We start from the raw sequence: 21,968 nt of genomic DNA on the forward strand, positions 1-21,968 counted from the left end.
CGGAAATGTAGTCAGAGAGGCAGCTCGGGAGGCGGAAGTGAGGTTAGAGCAGCAGTCTGCTCCGTCCATGTTATTATTGTTATTTTGGCTGTGTGATGGTTCACGGACGGCGGCCAGCCCGGGATTTCTCCGGTTACCAGCGCAGACACGAACGGCTAGCAGGCCACACGTTACAGCTGCGCGTCTGTCTCACGATAGTTTGATCGCCAGCGTTGACAAAACGCGCAAACGTCGCTGTGCGCAGCGCTTGCCGAGGACTGTCTTTATTATTATTATTGACACTGAAACAGACATGAACGGCATCACCAAGAGCAGATTTGAGGTAACTCATATCGAGCGAACTGTGATATTTTGCCCGAAGAAATGAAAACGGGCGGTGGCAGGCTGTCTGAGCGATGACAGTGTGTTTAAGCGTCTGTTTGTATTGGTGGGCGCGCGCTCGCGCGTGAGTGACTGCGTGCGTGTCTGCAAGGGTACTCTGTGTGTGTGTGTGTGTGTGTGTGTGTGTGTGTGTGTGTGTGTGTGTGTGTGTGTGTGTTTTGGACCGAGCAGGACTATTTTTACGTGCCGTGTTTAGGCTTTTGTTCGTCAAGGGTAATCCCGTCCTAACACAATGGCACCAGCTGACCGTGTCAGCAACGGGCGCTGCGCCTGAATCCTTTTAACGTTAGAGTTGGCTGGCGTTCTTGGAGTTTAGATCAAGCTGATTGGCTTGCTGACGTGCCCTGAATGCGAGGGCTTGGGAAGATGTCACAAAGCAGCAGTGTTATCTAAGACACTCGCTGATGCTATTTGTCCTTCTTGTGCAAGTGTTACGGGTGAAGTTGCACCAGGCCGAGGCGTGTCTGAACCAGCTTTGAGCATATTGATTGTGCATGAGCATAACTAGTGCTGTGTGAGCTTTATTATGTAATTCATGTGTGTGTCATGTCATGTCATATTGTCCAGGTGTTCTCAAACAGTGATGAGGCCCTAATCAACAAAAAACTTCCCAAAGAGCTTCTGCTCAGGTGAGCCCAACATAATTAATGGCTGCTGTTGCAATAGATGACAGAATGTAATAAATTCTGTGAATATCTGTCTCTGTATCGACCATCTATCTATCTGTCTGACTGTCTCTCTATCTGTCTATCTATCTATCTATCTATCTATCTATCTATCTATCTATCTATCTATCTATCTATCTATCTATCTATCTATCTATTGTTCTATCTATCTATCTATCGTTCTATCTATCTATCGTTCTATCTATCTGTTGGTCTGTCTGTCGTTCTGTCTACATGTCTAAATAGCATCTATATCAATTTATCTTTCTGTTCTATCTATCTGTTTTTCTGTCTATTCGTCTGTTTGTTTGTTGTTCTTTGTCCTGTCTAACTTGTGTATGTATCTATCGGTCGGTCTGTCTGTCGGTCTGTCCATCTGAATTTTTTTAGTTTTCAAATTAAAATGACTTCATTAGTCTGGCATGCTTTTCTATGTACTGTAAAAACATAACAGGAAGTGGGTAGAGAGGAAAATAACCAAATAATAACCAAAAATAAACAAGTTATCAAAAATCTGTTTTTATTTCAGGATTTTCTCTTTCCTGGATGTAGTTACATTGTGTAGGTGTGCCCAAGTATCCAAGGTATGTTCAACTGCTTGTTTAGTTCAAATTAAACGAAACTGTCTAGAATTAAAATAGTTTTCTAACGATGCTTCTCCTTTTCTCTGTGGATAAACAGGCGTGGAATGTACTTGCATTAGATGGAAGTAACTGGCAGAAGATTGATCTCTTCAACTTTCAGACAGATATTGAGGTGAAAAAGCATGTCAAGTAAATGTTTTGGTTTGTGATTGCAGATAGTCTTGTGTGTTATCGGCTTTTGCTTTGTATGTCTTAGTATTTCATCAGTAATATGTTGCTGTGTGCTTTAAATTGTCTGTCTGTGGGCGTTATGTGTGTGGGATTAACACTGGGTCAGTAGGCTTTTCTACGGAATCCATAGACTGTAATGTCATCCCTGATCCTCTGTGCCTGAGCTCTCTCTCTCTGTCTTTCTATTAGGGACGTGTCGTGGAGAACATCTCGAAGCGATGTGGGGGGTTTTTGAGGCAGCTCAGTCTTCGGGGCTGCCTCAGTGTGGGAGATGCCTCTATGAAGTGAGCCGCATTACTTTTTGTTAATTAAGACATGCACTGTAGGATTGCGCAGTTCATGCAATTAATGAAACCGTCCAATCAAAGTATAAAATGGCATTTGGCTGCATTTAAGCAACTCAAAGTATCAAGTTATCTCAGTAAATCAGTTTTTGTCATAACTGGCTTTGATTTGTGGTGTTTTGTAGCACTTTTGAATGGCCCCGCCTATTATGAATATCATTGGTCCCTTTGCATATAATTGCATATTATATATCACATATCTTTCAAATAGCTAATTGGATTATTCGGCAGTTTAGTTTTCAATGTGACAAATGTTGCCGGAAATGTGTCATATTACGGTTGGTTAGGAGATGGTGTAAGGATTATTTGTTGCTGTTGTTGTTTGCACCATGTTTACCTTGTTTTTATTGTGTAGTTTTTCAGTTTAACATTGTCAGCTGAGAGGTTTCATTTGATTTGGCAGGACCTTTGCTCAGAACTGTCGCAACATTGAACATCTAAACCTCAACGGCTGCACCAAGATCACAGACTCCACCTGCATCAGCCTTAGCAAGTTCTGCTCCAAACTTCGCCACCTTGATCTGACCTCCTGCGTGTCCATCACCAATCATGCACTTAAGTCCTTAAGGTGGGGGCAGTCATAAGGTCTAGGAGGCCAAATTTAGGGTTGGGTTATTTGTTTTGATTGTGTAATTAATGTTAAATAGCATGATGTTTATTGGACAGAAAATTGACGTCATGAGCATAAAATTGCTTTATTTTGTCAGGAGTTAAAGACTCCAATTTTAAACACTTGATGACCTTAAAGCTAATACTGGCTAACACATGGACTAAAAAATGCAAAACTGTGATTTTGATTTTATAGAGTCTTTAAAACTTAACCGGGGAGTGTTAAATCAAAGACTAGTTTTGATTTCATTGTGTCAGGAGGTTTACTTTGTTAATGATTATGAGTCTGTCACCTCAGTCACATTTCTTCTAATGAATATTTTCCACAGTTGTAGTAGATTATACTGTATGAGCTGGTGAAACAGGAAATTCTGAGAGTGAATTTTTAAACGGAGACTAAGAGCAATTATTAACTCGTTGTTAGACATTTGAGATAATTGTTTATATTCCCACATTTTAACAGTGCATGGTATGGTTTGAAATTCAGAAAGTATATTTTAAAAAGAAAATAATATTTATATATTTTTTATTATCATTGAAAAGTTTTGGAAACAAATTTTTGTGATTTATTGATCCTCATAAGAGGAGTTAAAAATGAGAAAAAAATGTATTTTTATCATCAAAATACTTTTTTTAATTGATTATTGTCTTTTACTCTACTGCTTAGCGGTTTAAAGGTTTACTTTTTTTTTTTTTAATAACTTTTAAAAGAAAATAAATAACTTTTTTTGTGTGTGTGTGTTTGCAATTTTGGATAGCGCATGCATAAATGGTTTTTAAAGGGATAGTTCACCCAAAAATGAAAATTACCCCATAATTTTCTCACCCTCAAGCTATCCTAGGTGTATTTGACTTTCTTCTTTCAGACGAATCCAATCAGAGTTATATTTAAAAACGTCCTGGCCCTTCCAAGCTTTATAATGGCAGTGAATGGCTGTTATTTTTCAATAGTCCAAAAGAAGTCCAATAAAGCACATCAGTCCATAATAAAAACTGCCTCACATGGCCCCTGGGGTGGGTGGGGTGAATAAAGGTCTCCTGTAGTGAATCTGTGCTTTTTTTTGTAAGAATATTAGAAGAATATTCATATTAAAACCTTTATAAACACTAACCTCTAACTTCCGCTAATAAAGAATACCGTTCCGGCGAATGATGGAGCATGTCGGCTTAGTGTAAGCTCCGGTGAGAAGTGACAAACATGGAAGTGCAGAGGAGAGAGCAAAACAAAACACTGGACATGAATTAGAAGTAAAAAACAAGGATTTGTAAAGATAAATGTCGGAGGATTTCAATATAAGCCAAGAGGAGACTGGTTTTCCTTTGCTAAAGTAAGGAAACTTTGCTTCCATTGCTCCTGTAAACAAACGTTGGTTCTCACAAGACTTTCTCACGCCTACATCCTACGACATCCGCTGGAACGACGTTCTTCTGTGAACGTGCGTACGACAGTTAGAAGTTAGATTAGTGTTTATAAAGTTTTTATGGATATTCTTCTTACAAAAATTACCAATTCGCCACAGGAGGCCTTTATTCACCCTCCAGAGCTGTATGAGGCACTTTTTATTATGGATGGATGCACTTTATTGCACTAATTTTGGACTATTGAAAAATAACACCCACTCACTGCCATTATAAAATTCCAAATGGTAAGTCATGGGGTACTTTTAATTTTTAGGTGAACTATCTGTTTGTTGTTTTTTTTTTTTTGCATCATATTCTCTTATTGGCTCTTTCTGTCTGCTAGCGAGGGCTGTCGGATGTTGGAGAACCTGAACCTGTCCTGGTGTGATCAAATCATGAGTGATGGCATCGAGCCTCTCAGCCGTGGCTGTACAAGTCTCAGAGCTCTGTTTCTGAGAGGCTGCACACAGGTGCGTACATCTATACAAGCACACGCTTACACAAAACACTTTGAGGGAAATCATTGACAATGTAACATAATAAATGTTAAATGTGCCATTTCAGCTTGATGATGCTGCACTGAAGCACCTTCAAAAGCACTGTCCTGAGCTCATGACAATCAACATGCAATCATGCACAGTAAGACTTTGACTGATTACTATGCTGTTGTTAAATATTGCACACAATGTAAATTTGTAGGACATAACTAAGAAGTTGTATCCATCTTGCAGCAAATCACAGATGACGGCTTTGTGAGTTTGTGCCGCGGTTGTCACAAACTGCAGATGGTTTGTGTGTCTGGCTGCAGCAACATCACAGACGCTTCTCTGACTGCCCTCGGCCTCAACTGCCAACAGCTCAAGTAAAGCTTTCTTCATCTGTACGCAGATAAGCACACATACCCACACAGAGTCATTCATTCACATTGCATGTGTCTTCCTCAGGATCCTGGAGGCTGCTCGCTGCTCACATGTGACTGATGCTGGTTTTACTGTTCTTGCCAGAGTGAGTAATAACACACACACCCCAAAACAACAAAATATAAACTCATTGGATTTAGAGAGCATGCTTTGTGTTAGAAGACATTGCTGATGTGAGAGGATTCCTAAACAAACTCTGCCTTCTGTTTTAGAATTGTCATGATTTGGAAAAGATGGATTTAGAGGAATGTATTTTGGTGAGTTTAAAATTCCTACGTAGTTATTTGGTGTATCATGGACGAGTAAAATTTAGTTATTTTTATTAGTATCTTCAAGTAAATAATAAGATATAGTATGTAATGTGCTATACATTTGGTATAGCTGATAATATTGTAAATATTAATATAAACTAAATATAGACTATCATTCAAAAGTGTGGAATTGGTAAGATTTTTGAAAATGTTTTTGATAATTGTTCTATTTCAGTAAAATTTAATGTATTCCTGTGATGGCAAAGCTAGATTTTCAGCAGCCATTACTCCAGTCTTCAGTGTCACATGATCAGAAATCATTCTAATATGCTGATTTGCTGCTTAATAAACATTTCTAATATCAATGTTGAAAACATTGTGCTGATTAATATTTTTTCGGAAATTGTGATTTATTTGAAATATAAATCTTTTGTAACATTTACTTTCACTTTGATCAGTTAAATGCATCCTTGCCGAATAAAAGTATTAATTTCTTTAAAGAAAGTAAATACTAACACCAACATTTTGAACTGTATTATATTTATATGGTGTAAGTTGTCACAAGGCAGCCTACAACCAAATTTAAACAGTAAAACAACTGAAACAAAGAAATAATTAAAAACAATGAAAAATGTTTTCTAAATGAATTTTTGATATTCTAATTAATCATTAAATATATTAAATGTAATTTATTACAATGAAAAGGTGACAAAACTTTCATTAAAATCTACTTGTTCTATAAAGCCAAAATATTCTTAGGCTTTCTTTTTACTGCTGTTGAGCTGTGTCTGTTTCCTTGCAAAAATGTATCCCGATTAGTCAGCATACTAATATTAATGTTCTGTGTCTATGTGCCATTCAGGTGACTGATAACACTCTGGTTCAGCTCTCAATCCACTGCCCTCGGCTGCAGGCTCTGGTGAGTGTTTGAGAGAGAGAGTGTGTGGGAGTATTGCTTCCATGCTTGTTATTTATGGCTTTCTGTAAAGGAATTATAAAGCATGTCCATTTGTTTTCCGAAGCTCACTCTTTGTAGCCTGCTCACTTCGGCATATACGTGTGTGTTTTCTAGAGCCTTTCTCACTGTGAGTTGATAACAGATGATGGAATCAGACACCTGAGCAGCAGTGTGTGTGGTCAGGAGCGTCTGCAGGTCGTGGAGCTGGACAACTGCCCCTTGATCACAGACATCACACTGGAGCACCTCAAGAGTTGCCAGCGTCTGGAACGCATTGAGCTCTATGACTGCCAGCAGGTCACCCGCGCGGGCATCAAAAGAATCCGGGTCTGTGGAACATAATTGCTAGATATGTCACAACTCCCACACATAGTCTCAAATGCAACACCACATACAGACAAAAATGATCCCCACTTATGTGCAGACTCAAATGTGCAGTGTCTGTTTACAGTGCCGGCAAGTGTGTAAATACTTATGAGTACTTGACTGCAATAATCAGCCACGGAATGTGACATTTTTCAGTTTCATACTGATCACATTACAATCTGTAACATCTACAATCAAATGTCAAAAAGGGCCTTATTTTTAGTTTCATTGGTTGCTGTGTCATTTTGGGAGTAAACTTTGCATAAATATATCGAACACTTGGGAAACAGGCTATATTTCTTTATTAAAGTGTTTTACCACCATTTGGTTTTAATACAGATTCCAGCCTTATTAGAATAGATTCATGCGACTTTTAAATAGTCTCCAGGTGATTGTCGTTTATCAGAACATCTGACAGTTGTTTTAAAGATGTTGGAGGAGGGAGGGTCTCAAAACCCTCCCACAGTGGTTGGGTCACATGATTTGTCTAGTCAGGGCAGATGTTGAGGTTCAGTTTGGTCCTAGACTTTAGATGTACAAAGATGGTGCACTTCTATTACTTATGAATGGGAGAAAGTGCAACACGCAATATGACGGAACAGTACCGCCTTCTAAATAAAAGAGCCAATCACCAATCAGTAAAGTCATTGTGTCACTGCAGCAGCCGTTAGAAGCTCTGGTTACTATCCACCTTATTTTTCAAAGACACACCAGTTGTTTTATACAGCTAAAAATAGCAGGAAGCAAATGAGACTGAAAGCCACACACATTACATTTATAAATGGCCGCGCCGCTCTTACAGGAAAAATAAGGCGGATAGAATCAGTCAACGTTCTGAGATGCGCGCTTAGGATTCCACATCAGCTGGTCTAACCTGAAAAATAAGCTTTTTTGACACTATTTGAGCATAAGAAGCAACATTAATGTGACAGCGGTCATCAGATTTTATTGGTAATTTCAAATATGGAATTTAATCACAGAGAAAACAGGGTGTTCCAGTTGAATATTGAGTCAGTTATATCAATATTCCAGTTGAATATTGTTGAATTTGCTGTCACTTTGCTGCAGTAGTTCTTTGTTGTTTGGACACAATCTAAGTTTTCGCTGACGAAAGTCTTGCCATGCTTCATGTATGCAGTCATAATCGTAAAGACTCATAAAAACACCAAACGATTGGCCCATTAGGCCTCTAAATGCTCCTGCTAAATGGGATGCCCAGGATTTGTCTAATTTGGAAATCTGGCAAGTCACCCATTTCACCCATGGCTTGTACTAAGTACCATACTGATAAACAACCTACAAAACATAGACAAAAAGATGAATAAAAGATTTTTTCACTCTAGCATATATCAATTATATTAACAATTATAATAAAGAGTGTTTATACACACACATACACGTATATTATCAATAAATCTATAATTCATATTGTTTTATTGGAACAGTCTTAGTTTTATTTCTACTTTTTTTTTTAAATAAAATATTACAAATCTTTATATTATTGGTTAAATATTGGTTAGCAATGGACTTATTTTTCTTCACTATACAATATTGCTATAGACATTCTATTTAATTCTTCCCTTTAAAGTCTTCTGTGTTAATCTTGAGTTTTGGTCTAAACCAAATCTGACAAGTGATAGAATTTATTTATTTATTTATTTTAAGATTGTAGAGAAAAATGACGCAATCCAGTTCTTATGTCATATTCTGCCTTCGGGCTCATTCTGCTGTTGTTTCTCCTGTAGGCTCACCTCCCTGAGATCAAGGTCCACGCTTACTTTGCCCCGGTCACACCTCCTCCTTCAGTGCACGGAGGTGGTCAGCGCCTCTGCCGCTGCTGCGTCATACTCTGACAGAAGGAGGGGCTTCTGGGAGATCCCATAGAAAGTCAAGCTGTCAGACAACCTCTAAACTCTGCCCTGCCTCTGCTCCACACCACTACGAGACGCTGTGTGGGGTTGTGGCTATGGGAGGCATGGCTTGTGCACTGAGCGGTTGCCTAGCTGCAGGATGGACCTGAACAAGTTACGCAAAATAAATACAATGCAACGTGACAAATACTACGTACATACGATACCACCTACTGGATATACAAGAAGAAAAATCAAGGAGCTACCATGTAAAATATTTCATATATGGATATATAGTAAACAAATCGAAGGAAGTACTTAAAGCATTATGGAACTACTGAATATAGACCCAATATGTAAACAACATTGAGGCATTTTGATGCCATTATGACGACTACACGGTGTTTACATCCTGCTCCTCTTCCTCAACCAATAGGAATGCATTCTCTCACAACGAGAACAAATAGAAAGAACAGAAAACGAGCAGCAGGATGCAAGTCTCTGGAGTTTTGTAGGATTCGCCGATTGAGAGCAGGAAGCTTTGAGCGTTTCTGTCTGGTTTCGCGCGCGCGCGCGCGTGTGTGTGTGTGTGTGTGTGTGTGTGTGTGAGAATGTTTAAGTATAGAAAACAAAATATAACACTACAATGAATCAACCCGTATTAAAACTGGAGCAAAATGTTTTTATTTTCTGTTAGTGCTCACCCTATTTTTGAGAGGATGAAAATTTACCAGAGCGAGCGAGGGGAAGAGAAGGACTGAGACTGTGCATGCGAGATAAAGTGGATTTTACTCCAGTGTGGAGTTACAGTAAGTCACAAATGATGTGAATGTTCAAATTTAGACTATATACATGTGCAAGTGTTGGGGGGAGGGGGGTACATCAGGAATAGGTTATCATAAGTTTCACAGTGTTTCAGTGCAATATTGAAAGCCCATGCGCATGTAACTGTGGTATGTGTCGGGATTAAGAACACTCCGTATTCAGGCATTTCCTCAATATTTCAAAGTATTCTCATCGTGGTGTCCCATACCTGTATATTTACTGCCAATTACACTTTATTAAAGGCATAGTTCACCCAAAACTAAAAATTCTGTTATCAGTTTCCCACCCTCATGCCATTCCAAACATGTATGACTTTTATCTGTGGAACACAGAAGAACATATTTTGAAGGGGAGGGGAGGGGAGGGGGGGGGGGGGGGGGGTGTTGCGTTGCCTTTGTGTCAGGCAACATTCTACATAATGTCATCTTTTGTGTTTCACCAAAAAAAGTTATACTGGTTTGAAACAACAGGTGGATGTGTAAATGATGACAGAATGTTCATTTTTTGGCTGAACTACATCAGATGGGCGTAATATGTAAATAATATATACAAAAGTCAACAGTATATATACGCCAAGGTGAAGATATCAAAACTTAACAAATGATCAAGATTTAAAGTGTTGGTTCTGCAAAAAATGTAACTTCTGTTATCTCCTCAGCCTCATTTTTCTCTAAAACCTGTCTTTGTGTGGAACAAAAATGTTTAGTCTGTCCATATTCGCATTCATTGTATAGACCAAGATGCAATGAAGAAGAATGGTGACCAAGAGTTTATTTTTGCCTGAAATCTCCTTTTGTGTTTCATAGAATAAAGAAAGTCATACAGATTTGGTACAAAGTGAATTATAACAAAAATTTCATTTTTGGGTAACCTTCCCTGTAAGTTTGTCCCTAAGTCTCATGCATAAAACTGGTTTGATGCATAACATTGCATATTTCAAATCTTGTTGAGCCTTGCTGATGAAAACTTATGCTGAGTTGATCATCTACGCATTGGAAATGTTTTTTTTGTCTATGTGAGTGCCTTTAATTTTGCAACTGGAAGGAGGGGTGGGTTACAGCCACAGAAATGCTCAGGGCTGTGATGTAGTCCATATTCTTTCTCTTGTATTCCCTCTATTTAAGTTGGTTTTTGCCATTGGATATGATGATGGTGAAGAAGTGTATCATCATTTCTTGCACACACCAGTGATTCCAGTATTCTTGATCTCAAACATGCAACCACTTCAAAAGGCAATGCTAAACCTGTCTGCAAAATGAAGTTTGTTTAGAATTGTTCTGTAACAGTTAATCGGTTCCCCTCCTTCTCTCCTATATTTTTTGACAAAGATGAAACAAGTTACCTGAATGTCTTTGTGTTCTGGTTGTTAATGTGACATTTCTTTAAATAAAAGATCTGAGCAGTGTGTCCCATTCTGGATTGGTTAATTCATCTGGTTTCATATACTCCTTTTATTGTTGATATTAATAATGTGTTTATTTTTGGGGTTATAATACATGATTTAGCATTTTGGATATTTAGACCATTTTTTTACCTGTTAATATATTGTAATAATAATTAATTGTTAATAATACTGTGTATTTGTATATGTATGTTTAAAATGTAGTATGCACTATTTAGTATATTCTATTAATGTGGTTTGTGGTAAAAGGTCATTTTTAATATGAATATTATGAATGAATCCTGTAGGAATCGTATGACAGACACATGTAATGCCACTAGGGGGAGACGGAAGAACATATTGAAAATACAGTTTGTGTTGATTGGAAACAAGCGTGTTTCTTATTTATCTTCATGGTGCTTTTAAGTGCACAAAATGGTTCTTTGAAAGTCTGTGTGCATTTATGAAATTATTTTATAATTAAGAAATAATTGATTAATATATTAAAATCTTCAACAGTTTGATTCAGTCAATAATACCATGAGGAAAAATGGCAACATACTGGAAGAACCAGAATCATCATCAAAAATATACATTATGGATATATTAATAATAATAAAAAAATACTAAATGGTAATGTTAACAATAATAATAACAACAATAATTCATATTTTTACAATAATAGCAAAATAAAAATGGGTAGCTGTCACTTATCTATATGTCATTATATAGATCAGTGGTAGTAGTACTACTAATAATAATCATAATAATAATAAGCAGGTATAGTGTCTCTCCTGATACTATATAATAAACATATGCGTTGCCTCTATTCTGATACTGGCGCACTGCACAGTCTCTGATAAATAATGAATTTAGAGTGTACCAATGCGCATATTTTCATTCAGGCATCATGCTGGACATCTGTGCGGCGTTGAAGGACCTCAAGGCCTCGGCCCAATCACTCTTCCTCGGGATCGTTTGCTGTTCAAAGCTTCAGTATTGCGGCTACTGGCGGTCTAGTATCTCTAGCCGTGCTCGCGTCGTGAGCTCAGAAGGCAGCTGTCAAACTGCGGATTATTTTTTGGATTAATTTAAGTGTAAACAGGAGAGCAGCGCGCGTCCCGGCGGCTCATCCACTCATCACCCGAGCAGCGTGAAGCGGGCTTTTCTGAAATGGAGGCCAGGAGGGAAGAGAGCCCCGACGGCAGGCCCCAGGATACTCGACCATAAGGGTTAAAGCTAGCATTGTTAGCCGAGACTGCCTGCACTCGGTTGGATACATTTCCACTGTTTTTATACGCGCCTCGCAGCGGATCTCTTTCACACTCGTTCGCTTTGTTATTTTGTGGAAACCCACTTTTTGTTCGGGGGATCAACCATTTTGTTTCTGGGAAACTTTGTCAAAGTTGTTTATTTTCCGTCACTGCATAGTTAATGCACTAAACAACAGACCCAGCCACCCTCAAGAGTGTCTTTAAACGCAGTATTTGACTTCCTCTTCGCACACATTTCAGTTTCTCGTGCCGTTTACGCGGCTCTGACAGTCACTCTGTCGTTGTTATTGTTTCGCCGCTACCGGAGGACTGACCACAAAGCGTCCCGATGGAGGAAAATGACAACATGGACTATTTTTACCAGCAGGTTTTGCAGAAGGACGTGACCCGGCGGCTGCAGGTCGGCCCGGATCTCATAGACTACCTGAGCGACCCGCAGAGGTCCTGGGATGTGGATCAGGACAAATCCCGCCTGGATAAAACCATAGATGAGCTAACGGGATGGGTCAATTCCAGCAATTACAAGGTACATAGCGTGTGACCTGCTTTGGGGGGTGTTTATTTAAATGAAGTGTCAAGCTGTGTTATAAGCCGTTTGGCACGGATGTTATGAAGGTTGCCTGCATTGTTCTGGAGTGACAGTCTTGAGCCAAACACAACAGTTTATTCTCATAAAACCTATCATTGCATGTAAATCACTAATTGCATTAGGTTTATGTTATTGTGCATTAATTTCTGTACCATTCTTTCAAACTGACATAATTTTTTTTAATATAACTGTTTATGAGAAGCTTCCGTGTATGTTTAGGTAAAAAGTTCAAATAGTACATTAATATCAATGTGTGTTCATTACATATTCATTTGTGTCTAGGAGAGGGTGGATTTGCTGGTGGGGGTGTTGTGAGGATGGGGGAGGGTCGCTTGGGGTATTGTTCTGTAACACTGGGGATGTAAAGGCACATGTCACTGCAGTTTATATGAGTAATCCATTTACATATGCTTTCTGTTGTGTTATGTTGATTTAAGAGAAGATATTTGTGTTTGAGGATGCTTGCGAGTCATGTTTAAATGGCCTGTGGATGCAAGCAGAAGCTTTTATGCTGGCTCATGCTGCTGCTAATGTTCAAGGCTGAGGCAAAAATGGTCACTTCTGCAAACAGGGACACTGAAATGGGAAGCATGGAACGAAACATGATTGAGTATTGATGTTTTAAAAGCAGCTTTAGACATTCATCTTCAGCTGGTAGTTGTGGTCTTCAGGGACTGATGTTAATGGACGGCTATGACATCAGACTCATTGAGGTTGGATTTTAGAAATGATGAGGGTGATTCATAATTTGGAGACACAGCTGCAGACTGCTACAAATTAATGTGGTTTGATAAATGCAGGATGTCAAATTCTTTGGCCCACTGGCTGAAGATCTGGTAGACCGTTTTCATCTCTCCACTAAAATACTTTTGTAAATAATTTAGTTTTTATATTATTTTTAAAATTATTTAATATACACTGTTGTTTAAAGTCTTGGAGCCAGTAGTTATTTTTTTTAATTAACAGGCATACTTTTTCAGCAAGTAAACATTAAATTGTTCAAAAGTGACACCAAAGACATTTATAATGTTAAAAATATTTATTTTTTAAATAAATGCTATTCGTTTGACTTTTTTTAATACCAAAGAATCCTGAAAAGGTACATTTTAAAATATTAAAAAATAGAAAACGTTATATTTAACAATATTACTGTTTTTCACTGTATTTTTAATCATATAATTAAAAAAAGTTCTGTCCCCAAACTAGTGTAATGTATATGTTTATAGTTAATTTTTTTTAAAATCATTTTAATTATTTTACAATGAATGCATAATTATAATTAAGACTTAATGAAAATATTATTTAAACACATTTATTTATAGCAATATTATATGTATTGTGTATATTTATATGCAACACTGTAGTTTTCTTAATATTTATTATTAAGAGAGATTAATAATTACATTTTAAAATATATTTTTAAAATATATATATTTTTGGTGTTTTTAATCGCATAAATGCTGTCGTGGTGACTGCTTTCAAAAAAAAATTTTTTTTACCCCAAACTATTGAATGGTAATAAATATATATTAGAGCTATCACAGTTTTCTATACATTTATAATGATCTTTCATTCTGAATTATAATGTGTCTGTTATAGAAGTGCCGTTTTAGGTAAGAACAGGTCGAGAAACAATGCTTTATATAGAGGTAAATGCTGTTAAAGCTCAATGAGAAATGATCTAAGAATGGACTTGATTTACACACACATGTTTTCTCCACAAGTCACACAAGGGAAGAAATCATAAATGCATGCTGATGATTGTATCAACTTAAAGAAATGAGGTTAATCCCTAAAGTGTGGCTGAACTCATTGCTAAGTGTGTAGTTGAACACTGTCCAATTAAAACACATTTAAACAATTTCCAAAATTAAGCGCCCAGGCGTTTTCCAGTTTTGCCTTTCAGGTGCACCCTCTCTGTTGTCCTTACTCAGGACTCTCTCTGGCTGCTTTGCCTAAAATAGGTCATAACTGGAGCTTCTGGGATGTAGTGAATATTTGATTGTTTCTCTGGAATGTGAACTTCCATCCTGCACTGCCAAGAAACACACTGCAGCGATCCCACCGCAATCCTCAAATATAGTCCGTCTCACAATCTCTTATTTTCATTCACCCACTCTCACACAATAACAATAGTCCTTCTTAAAGACATAGCGCACGTCAACAAAAAACTCTCTAACTGATACTGTATCAGATACTGAATAAGCAGAATGATTGAAAATGCTGTCCTACAGTTTGCCTGCAAGAGCGGATGAGTGAGGTTTGATGTTTTCAGCTGATTTGTCTCTTTCTTGTTTGGTGTCAGGTTGCATTGCTGGGGGTCGATATCGTCAGCGCATTTGTGGATCGGATGACTGATCGCTTTAGAGGTTATATCGGCACAGGTAAGCGATGTTGCTTGTTCCACTAAAGTCAGAGCTTCAGTAAGGCAGCATTAGCTAAAGATCTTCTCCATTGCATAATCAGCAGAAAGGGGAATGCCAGGATGACTTACCATGTATATGACACAATCCACAGGCTCAGTGCTTGTCTCTCAGCTGTTTGAGCCCCGCCTCCTCCTGTTACCACGGGAACGGGTTGTTATGTTTATAACAGATGACCCCCCCTCACTCATCATGAAAACATGGAACAAACGGAGTATAGAGAAAGGAATGAGATGACTTCACACAAAGAGTCTGTTTGAGTCTGCCTGGTGTACAACAATGTTGAAAGTGACAATGTAGAAAATTAAATTTCTGGGCCTCTAGCAGCGCTAAATAGAATTGTCTGTCATTGGTTGACCAAACAGATAGTTTTGTTCCCAATTCACACCATGAGCCTGTGTTAAAGCTTTGGGACGCTCAAAAACAAATATTTGGGGGGGGCATTATTTTTGGTTTACAAATGGTTGTATTTGCATATTGCATTTTGGGATAGAAAGAGTATGTTTTATTAAATGTAAACATTATTGTAGGGCTGCACTGTAAATCAAAATAAAACCGAAATCGCGGCCATCAAATCACAGAGGCCGTGCTAACTAAATATATGTGCTGTATGTTTTAGACTGAAGCCAGCACTGTGTTCATTTACACACGTGCAGCTCATGATTTAGTGTTTTCAGCATCTCAGAGCGACTCTGTTGACAGATCTCGACTCTGTTCATAGTTTGGATTGCTTGTAACATGTATTATATATTTATATATTTTTAATAATTTATTATTGTTATGTCTTTTATTTTTTTACAATGCAATATTACATTCATAATATATTAAAATGTATTACTGTGGTAATGTAAATATTACAATAACTATTTTTCATATTTATTCCATTTATTATTAGTAGTAGTGTTAGTATATTATAGTCATATTTATAGAATTACAAAATAAGTGGGCCATACAAACATGTACAGCAAACCTGGATCTTTTCTTTTTAAAAAAAGTTGTATTTTTAAACCCCTTTTTCACTCCCCCCCCACTCAGTGTTGCCCGCATTAGTTGATCGTTTGGGTGATGCAAAGGATCAGGTTCGAGAACAGGCACAAGCACTCATTTTGAAGCTGATGGAGCAGACGGCAACACCCATGGTGAGCTAACTATACAGCGGGTGGGCAGATCATCACACCCATTCATACCGTCAACAAAATCATAAAGCCACTGTCTAGATTTTGTGTGTGAGCTGCTTGGTGAATAGAACCACATTTAATCCCTTTTGCCAGTGATTCATTTCCTTCATAGCTCATTATCTCATTCTCTCTCTGCTTTTGCAGTAATGGATATGTAATGAACCAGTTACATTGACTTTCTTTTCCTCTGTCTCTATGTAGTATGTTTGGGAGAGGCTGTTTCCTGCCTTCAAACACAAAAATTTCCGCAGTAGAGAGGGGCTCTGCTTGTGCTTGATTGCCACACTAAATGCGTAAGTCCTTCATACAATCCCATACATTCTCACTTTGTAAACAAACCCACATTTTTCCTGGAAATCGTATCCAACAGGGGGCACTGGTCTTCCATATCACAGTATTTTGACGCAATCAAATGCCCTGGGTTTATCACCAATAGCAGTGAACTCAGCATCTCAGATGTTGCAACTTGTTTTGACATCTAAATTCACTGATATTTAGATGTAATCTACCAACATTTACTCATACACGTTCCTGGTCTGTCACATTGTAAACAAACTCGGCCCACTGAGGTAATCCTCTTACCTGCCTGTATCGATACCAGGAAGGTCAGATTAACAGACATTCTCATTGAAGCATTACATGAACGTTCATATACAAACAAAACTAGTTTCTCAGTAACATTAGTCCTCACTGTAGACACAAAAGAGCTGTCACATAATCTAAAAAGCCTTATGCTACATTATTGTAATGTGTTATGTGTAATACAGTTTGCTTTAATTACAAAGCAAATTTGAAATTGCAGTTCTTTGGGTTTTGTATTACATTACGGGGTAGTTCAGCCTGAAACCTAAAATTCTGTCATTGTTTACTCAACCTTATGTCGTTTCAAACGTGTTGGACTTATTTTGAAAAATGTCTCAAGGTTTGTTTGTTTGTTTTTTGTCCATACTCTGAAAGTCAGTGGGGTTCAATGCTCATTGACAACAGTTGGAATATGCCTCAAAATATGTATTTTTAAAAAATGCAAAATAACCTTATGATTCCAACTGTGTGAATATACAAGCATAATTTGAACTTGCTGTGAACTGTCTGTTTCTCTCTCTCAGTTACGGTGCTCAGCCCTTGAGTTTGAGTAAATTTGTTCCACATCTCTGTTCGCTAACAGGAGACCAAAACCCCCAGGTATGAATCTGTGTATGTTTGTAATGCAATGAATGTGTGGGAAAAAGTCAAGCGAGTTGGATGCACTCTCTGTTTCTGTCCTTTGTTTATGTGTGTGTGAGGGAGGGGGGGAGGCAGTCCACACTAATGTTAGGTTTCTAGACATGTACAGCTGAGTTCAAGCTCCCGCTGGGCAAATGGGCCACTCACAGAGAAGAGCATTAGGATTTAGAGAAATGAGAAAAAGAGAGATCTTTTAGAAAAATTGGCTGGTCAATCCCAATCGTTCTTCTCTTTTTAGAAAGAAATTAATGCAAGGATGCATTAAATTGATCAAAAGTGACAGACATCTATACTGTTAGAAAAGATTTATTTTTCAAATAAATGCTGTTAGTTTGAACTTTCAACAATGCAAACATGGAATATTTCTTGAGCACCAAATCAGCGTATTAGAATGGTTTCTGAAGGATCATGTGACGCATAAAAATTTTTAGAAAGCTCTTTTCAGTCTTCAAAATGTTACTTGTCATTTCTTTTTTCATTTTCACTTAGACGTTTCTGGTAAATTTCACAAATAATTCCAAAGTAAATCCTACACCAATTTGTCAGTGTATTAAAATAGAAAACAGCTTACCGTTTTTGATGAAAAAAATCTGCCTTGGTGTGCATGAGAGACTTTTCATAATATTGCCCCAAATTTATGAATAATAACATACGTAAAAATCAGCATTCACATAGACAGCAATTTAATCCGATGCGCTCACTCATCATACTGCATGTCACCAACTCTCATTGAAAATGAGTGAATTTTCTGTGTGACAGGGACTGCAAGATCAATTTATAGTTGCGTTTCTTGGTTAAGAGTGTGTTTTGTGTTCCACAGGTACGAGAGGCAGCTATAACATCCCTAGTGGAGGTGTATCGGCATGTGGGAGAGAGAGTGAGAGCAGACCTCAACAAAAGAGATCTTCCATCTGCGCGGTTAGTATGATTTACTCTTCAACCCGCACACCTTTTACAAATCTAAGTTTTATCAATTTAATGATACTGTGCTAAACCAGCAAGCATGATTGCATCTCAAACCCACACCACAGTTGTGTTGATAGTTTGAGGAATGGTATAATTACTCCTTGAGTCAGTTTTAATGACTTCAATCTACCAGATTGTGTGCATCGTGGGCGTGTTGAGGGTGATTTATTATGAAGAATTGTACAAATGGCAGCACATTCACATAGATTGGACACACCTATATTTAAAGGAGAATTGTTCTTGTGGTAATTGTGTTTAAGTTAGGAGTGCTGCTCACTTGTGGTTCTTGCTAAATACCAGTGATTTTAGGTATGACCGTTAAAGGAATAGTTCACCCAAAAATGAAAATTTTTAAAAACTTACTCCATCCAAGATGTTAAGTTTGTTTCTTTATCACAGTGGTTCTCAAAACTCTCCATGAAGTACCCCCAGCACTGCACATTTTGTATGTCTCCCTATATATGACTCACCCACTTCAAGTCTTGCAGTCTCCACTAATGAGCTGATGAGTTGAATCGGGTGTGATGGATGAGAAAATGTGCAGGGCTGGGGGTACTCCAGGACAGGTTTGAGAACCACTGCTTTGTCAGAACAGGTTCGGAGGATTTAGCATTACATCACTTGCTCACCAGTGGAGCCAAACATCACCATGATAATCCACAAGTAATCCACATGATTCCAGTACATCAGTTAACATCTTGTGAAGTGAAAAGCTGAAACAAATGCATCATTAAGACTTTTAGCTGTAAACCGTAATTTCTGGCCAAAATACTTATGTCCTAATCCATTATAATGCTTCCTTCAGTGAAAAAGTCTATCCACAGTTGTCCTCTCACATCAAAATCCACTGGGATTTGTTTTGTTTTGGACTGTTTTTGGACATTTGTGAATGGTGCTTTATCTGATTACTTTCCTGTATCAGGAGATATGACTTGTTCACTGAAGAAAACAATATTATAGATAGAAGACTTGTATTTTTGCCGGAAGCAGCAATTTGAAGTTGGGCCTTAATAGTGAATTTGTTTATTACAAACACACAGCTTTTTGATTCACAAGATGTTAATTGATGTACTGGAGTCATTTAGAGTACTGTGATGATTTGATCAGTTGTTTGAACACTCATTCTGACACCCATTCATTGCAGAGGATCCATTGGTGAGCAAGTGATGTAGTGCTGAATTTCTAAAAATCTTTTCTGATGAAGAAACTCATCAACATTTTGGATGTCCTGAAGTTTTTCAGCAAGTTTTCAATTTTGGGAGAACTATTCATGTAAATATGACAGCATAACATATGCATGTATTAGTGTGTAGCCTATTTATTATTTTGAGTGTATTTTATTAGTTTTGAAATGCATATATTTTTTACATCTTCACTAGATTACATTAATACACTAGTGTGGACATTTGTGTTTGCAATTTTTTTTTGCATGTTTTTATTCACAATAGCTTTTTGTAAATCAGAACCTATGAACATTAATTATCTTTCCACACAGAAGCCCTTGAATGGATTACTTGACCATTTTCTCTTGAGATCAGCCTTTTGATTGAATAAAAGAGCACTGAAACGGCATTAGATTATTACAGAACTCGATTTATTAGTCTGTCGTTGCAGTTCTATTGAAAATGTCAGTACATGCACTCTATTACAGTCTGAACATTCTAAGGAGGTTATTTGTATTCTTTGTGATACGTGTACTATATACATTCTAAGAAATTAACTCATGGGTTTCCTGTTATAGAATGATCACAGTCTATTTACATTGTGTTTAAAAAAGGATTCCTTATAATCTGATAAAATCTTGCATGCTGACATCAGTGTACTCCGTTGATCTGTGTTAAATTGAGTTTTTGAAGACTGTGTCTAATACTCCTGCATTCCTCTCTGTCTGATGTAAGATCCTTTAGGCGCTTGGACAGACTCCATTGGCTGCATCTTGAACATTTCATGATCAGTTTTCTAATGCCAGTGGATGATGCTGAATCAAGGGGTTTTTTTTGTACATAATGGATTTATTTCTGGAGGAATCTATGTTATGTTTTTTATGACCGTTTCTTGGTCCTAGATTTTGGCACTTTTGCACTATATTAATTCTTCCAGGAATCAGATTCAAAGTTCAGAATGATTTCATGTTTAGAAGTCCAGATGTTTTAACACAAACTGAACTATATGGGGTCTGGAATGACCCACATTTTCCACCTGGTTTCCATAGCTATGGTATGATTGTCTGGTGTGTGACATGGTTGTGACTCTGACACATCATTATCTCGGACAATACCATAAAAGGTCAAGAACATAAGTGATTGTGTCTGCCTGTGTGAAAGATATGTTAAAGTCTGTTTGATTTGTAATTTGTGCATTTCATTGCTTTTTCTAAGGACGCATAATATTTTGGCTGATACAAAAAGCTGGTATATATTTTCATGTTGTTACCAATGACCAATATATTCCTCAAATTAATGATAATAATGTAAATTATAGGGCTGTCAGTCGCTTAAAATATTTAATCGTGATTAATCGCATGATTGTCATGAGTTAACTCGCGAATAATCACAATTTTTTTTCTGTTCTAAATGTACCTTAAATGAATACTTTTCAAGTTTTTAATACTCAAAGCATCCATATTTGTCCATGCCCATGTTGATTAATGCAATGTTTATTATTAGTGAAATCATAGTTAACAGAGCATGAAGACTAGACAGGTTTCAAAGATCATAGATGTTTTTCAAAGAACTTGTTCATGTCTATTAATAGACGCATGAAAAAAAGAACATAGAAATACCAGTTTCCCATTACTTCTCAATCTTTGCACTGAGCAATTTACTTACACAAACCTGTTTACATTTTCACACCACTTCTGAACATGCAAAATGTACATTTATTATTTATTACATTTGTTTGCCTCTCTGTGCCCACATACTGTATTTTGATGCAGCTAAATTATCAATAAAACTGTTTTCATTGATATATTTTACTGTTTCTGTTGTCAGACAACGGAATGAATATGAAGTAGTGACCGAAACGCGACCCATTATGACTAAATAACCAGCTCTCCCTTCCAAAGATGTTAATCTGCACAAAGGTCCTGTTTTAGCTATAATCCAGCCATTGTCTGATAAAATCAAATAGGCTACCCATAAATTAAAGACAATAGCTGTGCTGTGATTTTGGCTGTACTTGCATGTTAAATTAGAGAAGCAACATAATGTGTTTTAACTGAAAGCACTGTTCCTCTCAGCCATTCGCTGAACAGAGCAGACGCAGAGAGAGAGAAGGGTGTGTGCGCAGTGGGAAAGAGAGACCTCGCACTCGTGCGGCAGTACCATCGAGTCTCAGAAACTAAATAAGCTTTGGGCAAACCCTAAAGATTGGTCGCTAGGCGCTTTTGGAGATGAAAAAAAAAGGTAGCTATAGTGGTCTGAAAAGTCACTAAGTTGGCCACACTGTAAGCATCTCCATCCATTTCTCCAACTACGAGCTGGCCACGGGTCAAACAGAAGATGTGCGCTGCGTTAATCGCGCGTTAATAAAATTAGTGCCTTTAAAAA

The 21,968-nt window shown here is 37.5% G+C and overlaps 2 protein-coding genes across 13 annotated transcripts in view; both read left to right on the forward strand.

Annotated features, from left to right (window-relative positions):
- The first annotated feature begins 27 nt into the window (after positions 1-27).
- On the forward strand, positions 28-10,796 carry LOC306885772 (F-box/LRR-repeat protein 2-like). Of its 2 annotated transcripts, XM_079442565.1 has the most exons (14): positions 28-322; positions 949-1,010; positions 1,576-1,630; positions 1,728-1,802; positions 2,051-2,145; positions 2,609-2,773; positions 4,559-4,685; positions 4,780-4,854; positions 4,947-5,077; positions 5,160-5,220; positions 5,348-5,392; positions 6,249-6,305; positions 6,459-6,671; positions 8,456-10,796. In XM_079442565.1, the coding sequence occupies exons 1-14, from the start codon at positions 68-70 to the stop codon at positions 8,561-8,563; spliced, it is 1,524 nt and encodes a 507-aa protein (XP_079298691.1). In that variant the 5' UTR covers positions 28-67; the 3' UTR covers positions 8,564-10,796. The 2 variants fall into 2 exon arrangements, with proteins under 2 accessions (XP_079298691.1, XP_079298692.1); XM_079442566.1 differs by lacking the exon at positions 8,456-10,796 and having other exon boundaries at positions 52-322; positions 6,487-6,644.
- An 859-nt stretch (positions 10,797-11,655) lies between these two features.
- Positions 11,656-21,968, forward strand: part of LOC306885691 (CLIP-associating protein 2) — a 49,797-nt gene continuing 39,484 nt past the window's right edge. For 8 of the 11 annotated variants that reach the window (XM_079442383.1, XM_079442394.1, XM_079442397.1 and 5 more), the window contains exons 1-6: positions 11,727-12,566; positions 14,935-15,013; positions 16,088-16,191; positions 16,432-16,523; positions 17,337-17,412; positions 18,275-18,372. In XM_079442383.1, coding sequence (XP_079298509.1) covers positions 12,369-12,566; positions 14,935-15,013; positions 16,088-16,191; positions 16,432-16,523; positions 17,337-17,412; positions 18,275-18,372 — 647 coding nt within the window. In that variant the 5' untranslated portion in view covers positions 11,727-12,368. Of the gene's footprint in view, positions 12,567-14,934; positions 15,014-16,087; positions 16,192-16,431; positions 16,524-17,336; positions 17,413-18,274; positions 18,373-21,968 lie in introns of all 11 variants that reach the window. The other 3 variants (XM_079442396.1, XM_079442392.1, XM_079442385.1) reach the window with 3 other exon arrangements.

Source organism: Barbus barbus (genome assembly GCF_936440315.1).
Source record: "Barbus barbus genome assembly, chromosome: 19".
Lineage (NCBI taxonomy): Eukaryota > Metazoa > Chordata > Actinopteri > Cypriniformes > Cyprinidae > Barbus > Barbus barbus.

What these genes read in the sequence shown, in the direction of transcription:
- LOC306885772 (XM_079442565.1), top strand. Translation starts at nt 68, where the DNA reads ATGTTATTATTGTTATTTTGGCTGTGTGATGGTTCACGGACGGCGGCC. An exon ending in GTTTTACTGTTCTTGCCAGA is followed by an intron (nt 5,221 to 5,347) that starts GTGAGTAATAAC and finishes CTTCTGTTTTAG; the next exon opens with AATTGTCATGATTTGGAAAA. An exon ending in ATTTAGAGGAATGTATTTTG is followed by an intron (nt 5,393 to 6,248) that starts GTGAGTTTAAAA and finishes TGTGCCATTCAG; the next exon opens with GTGACTGATAACACTCTGGT.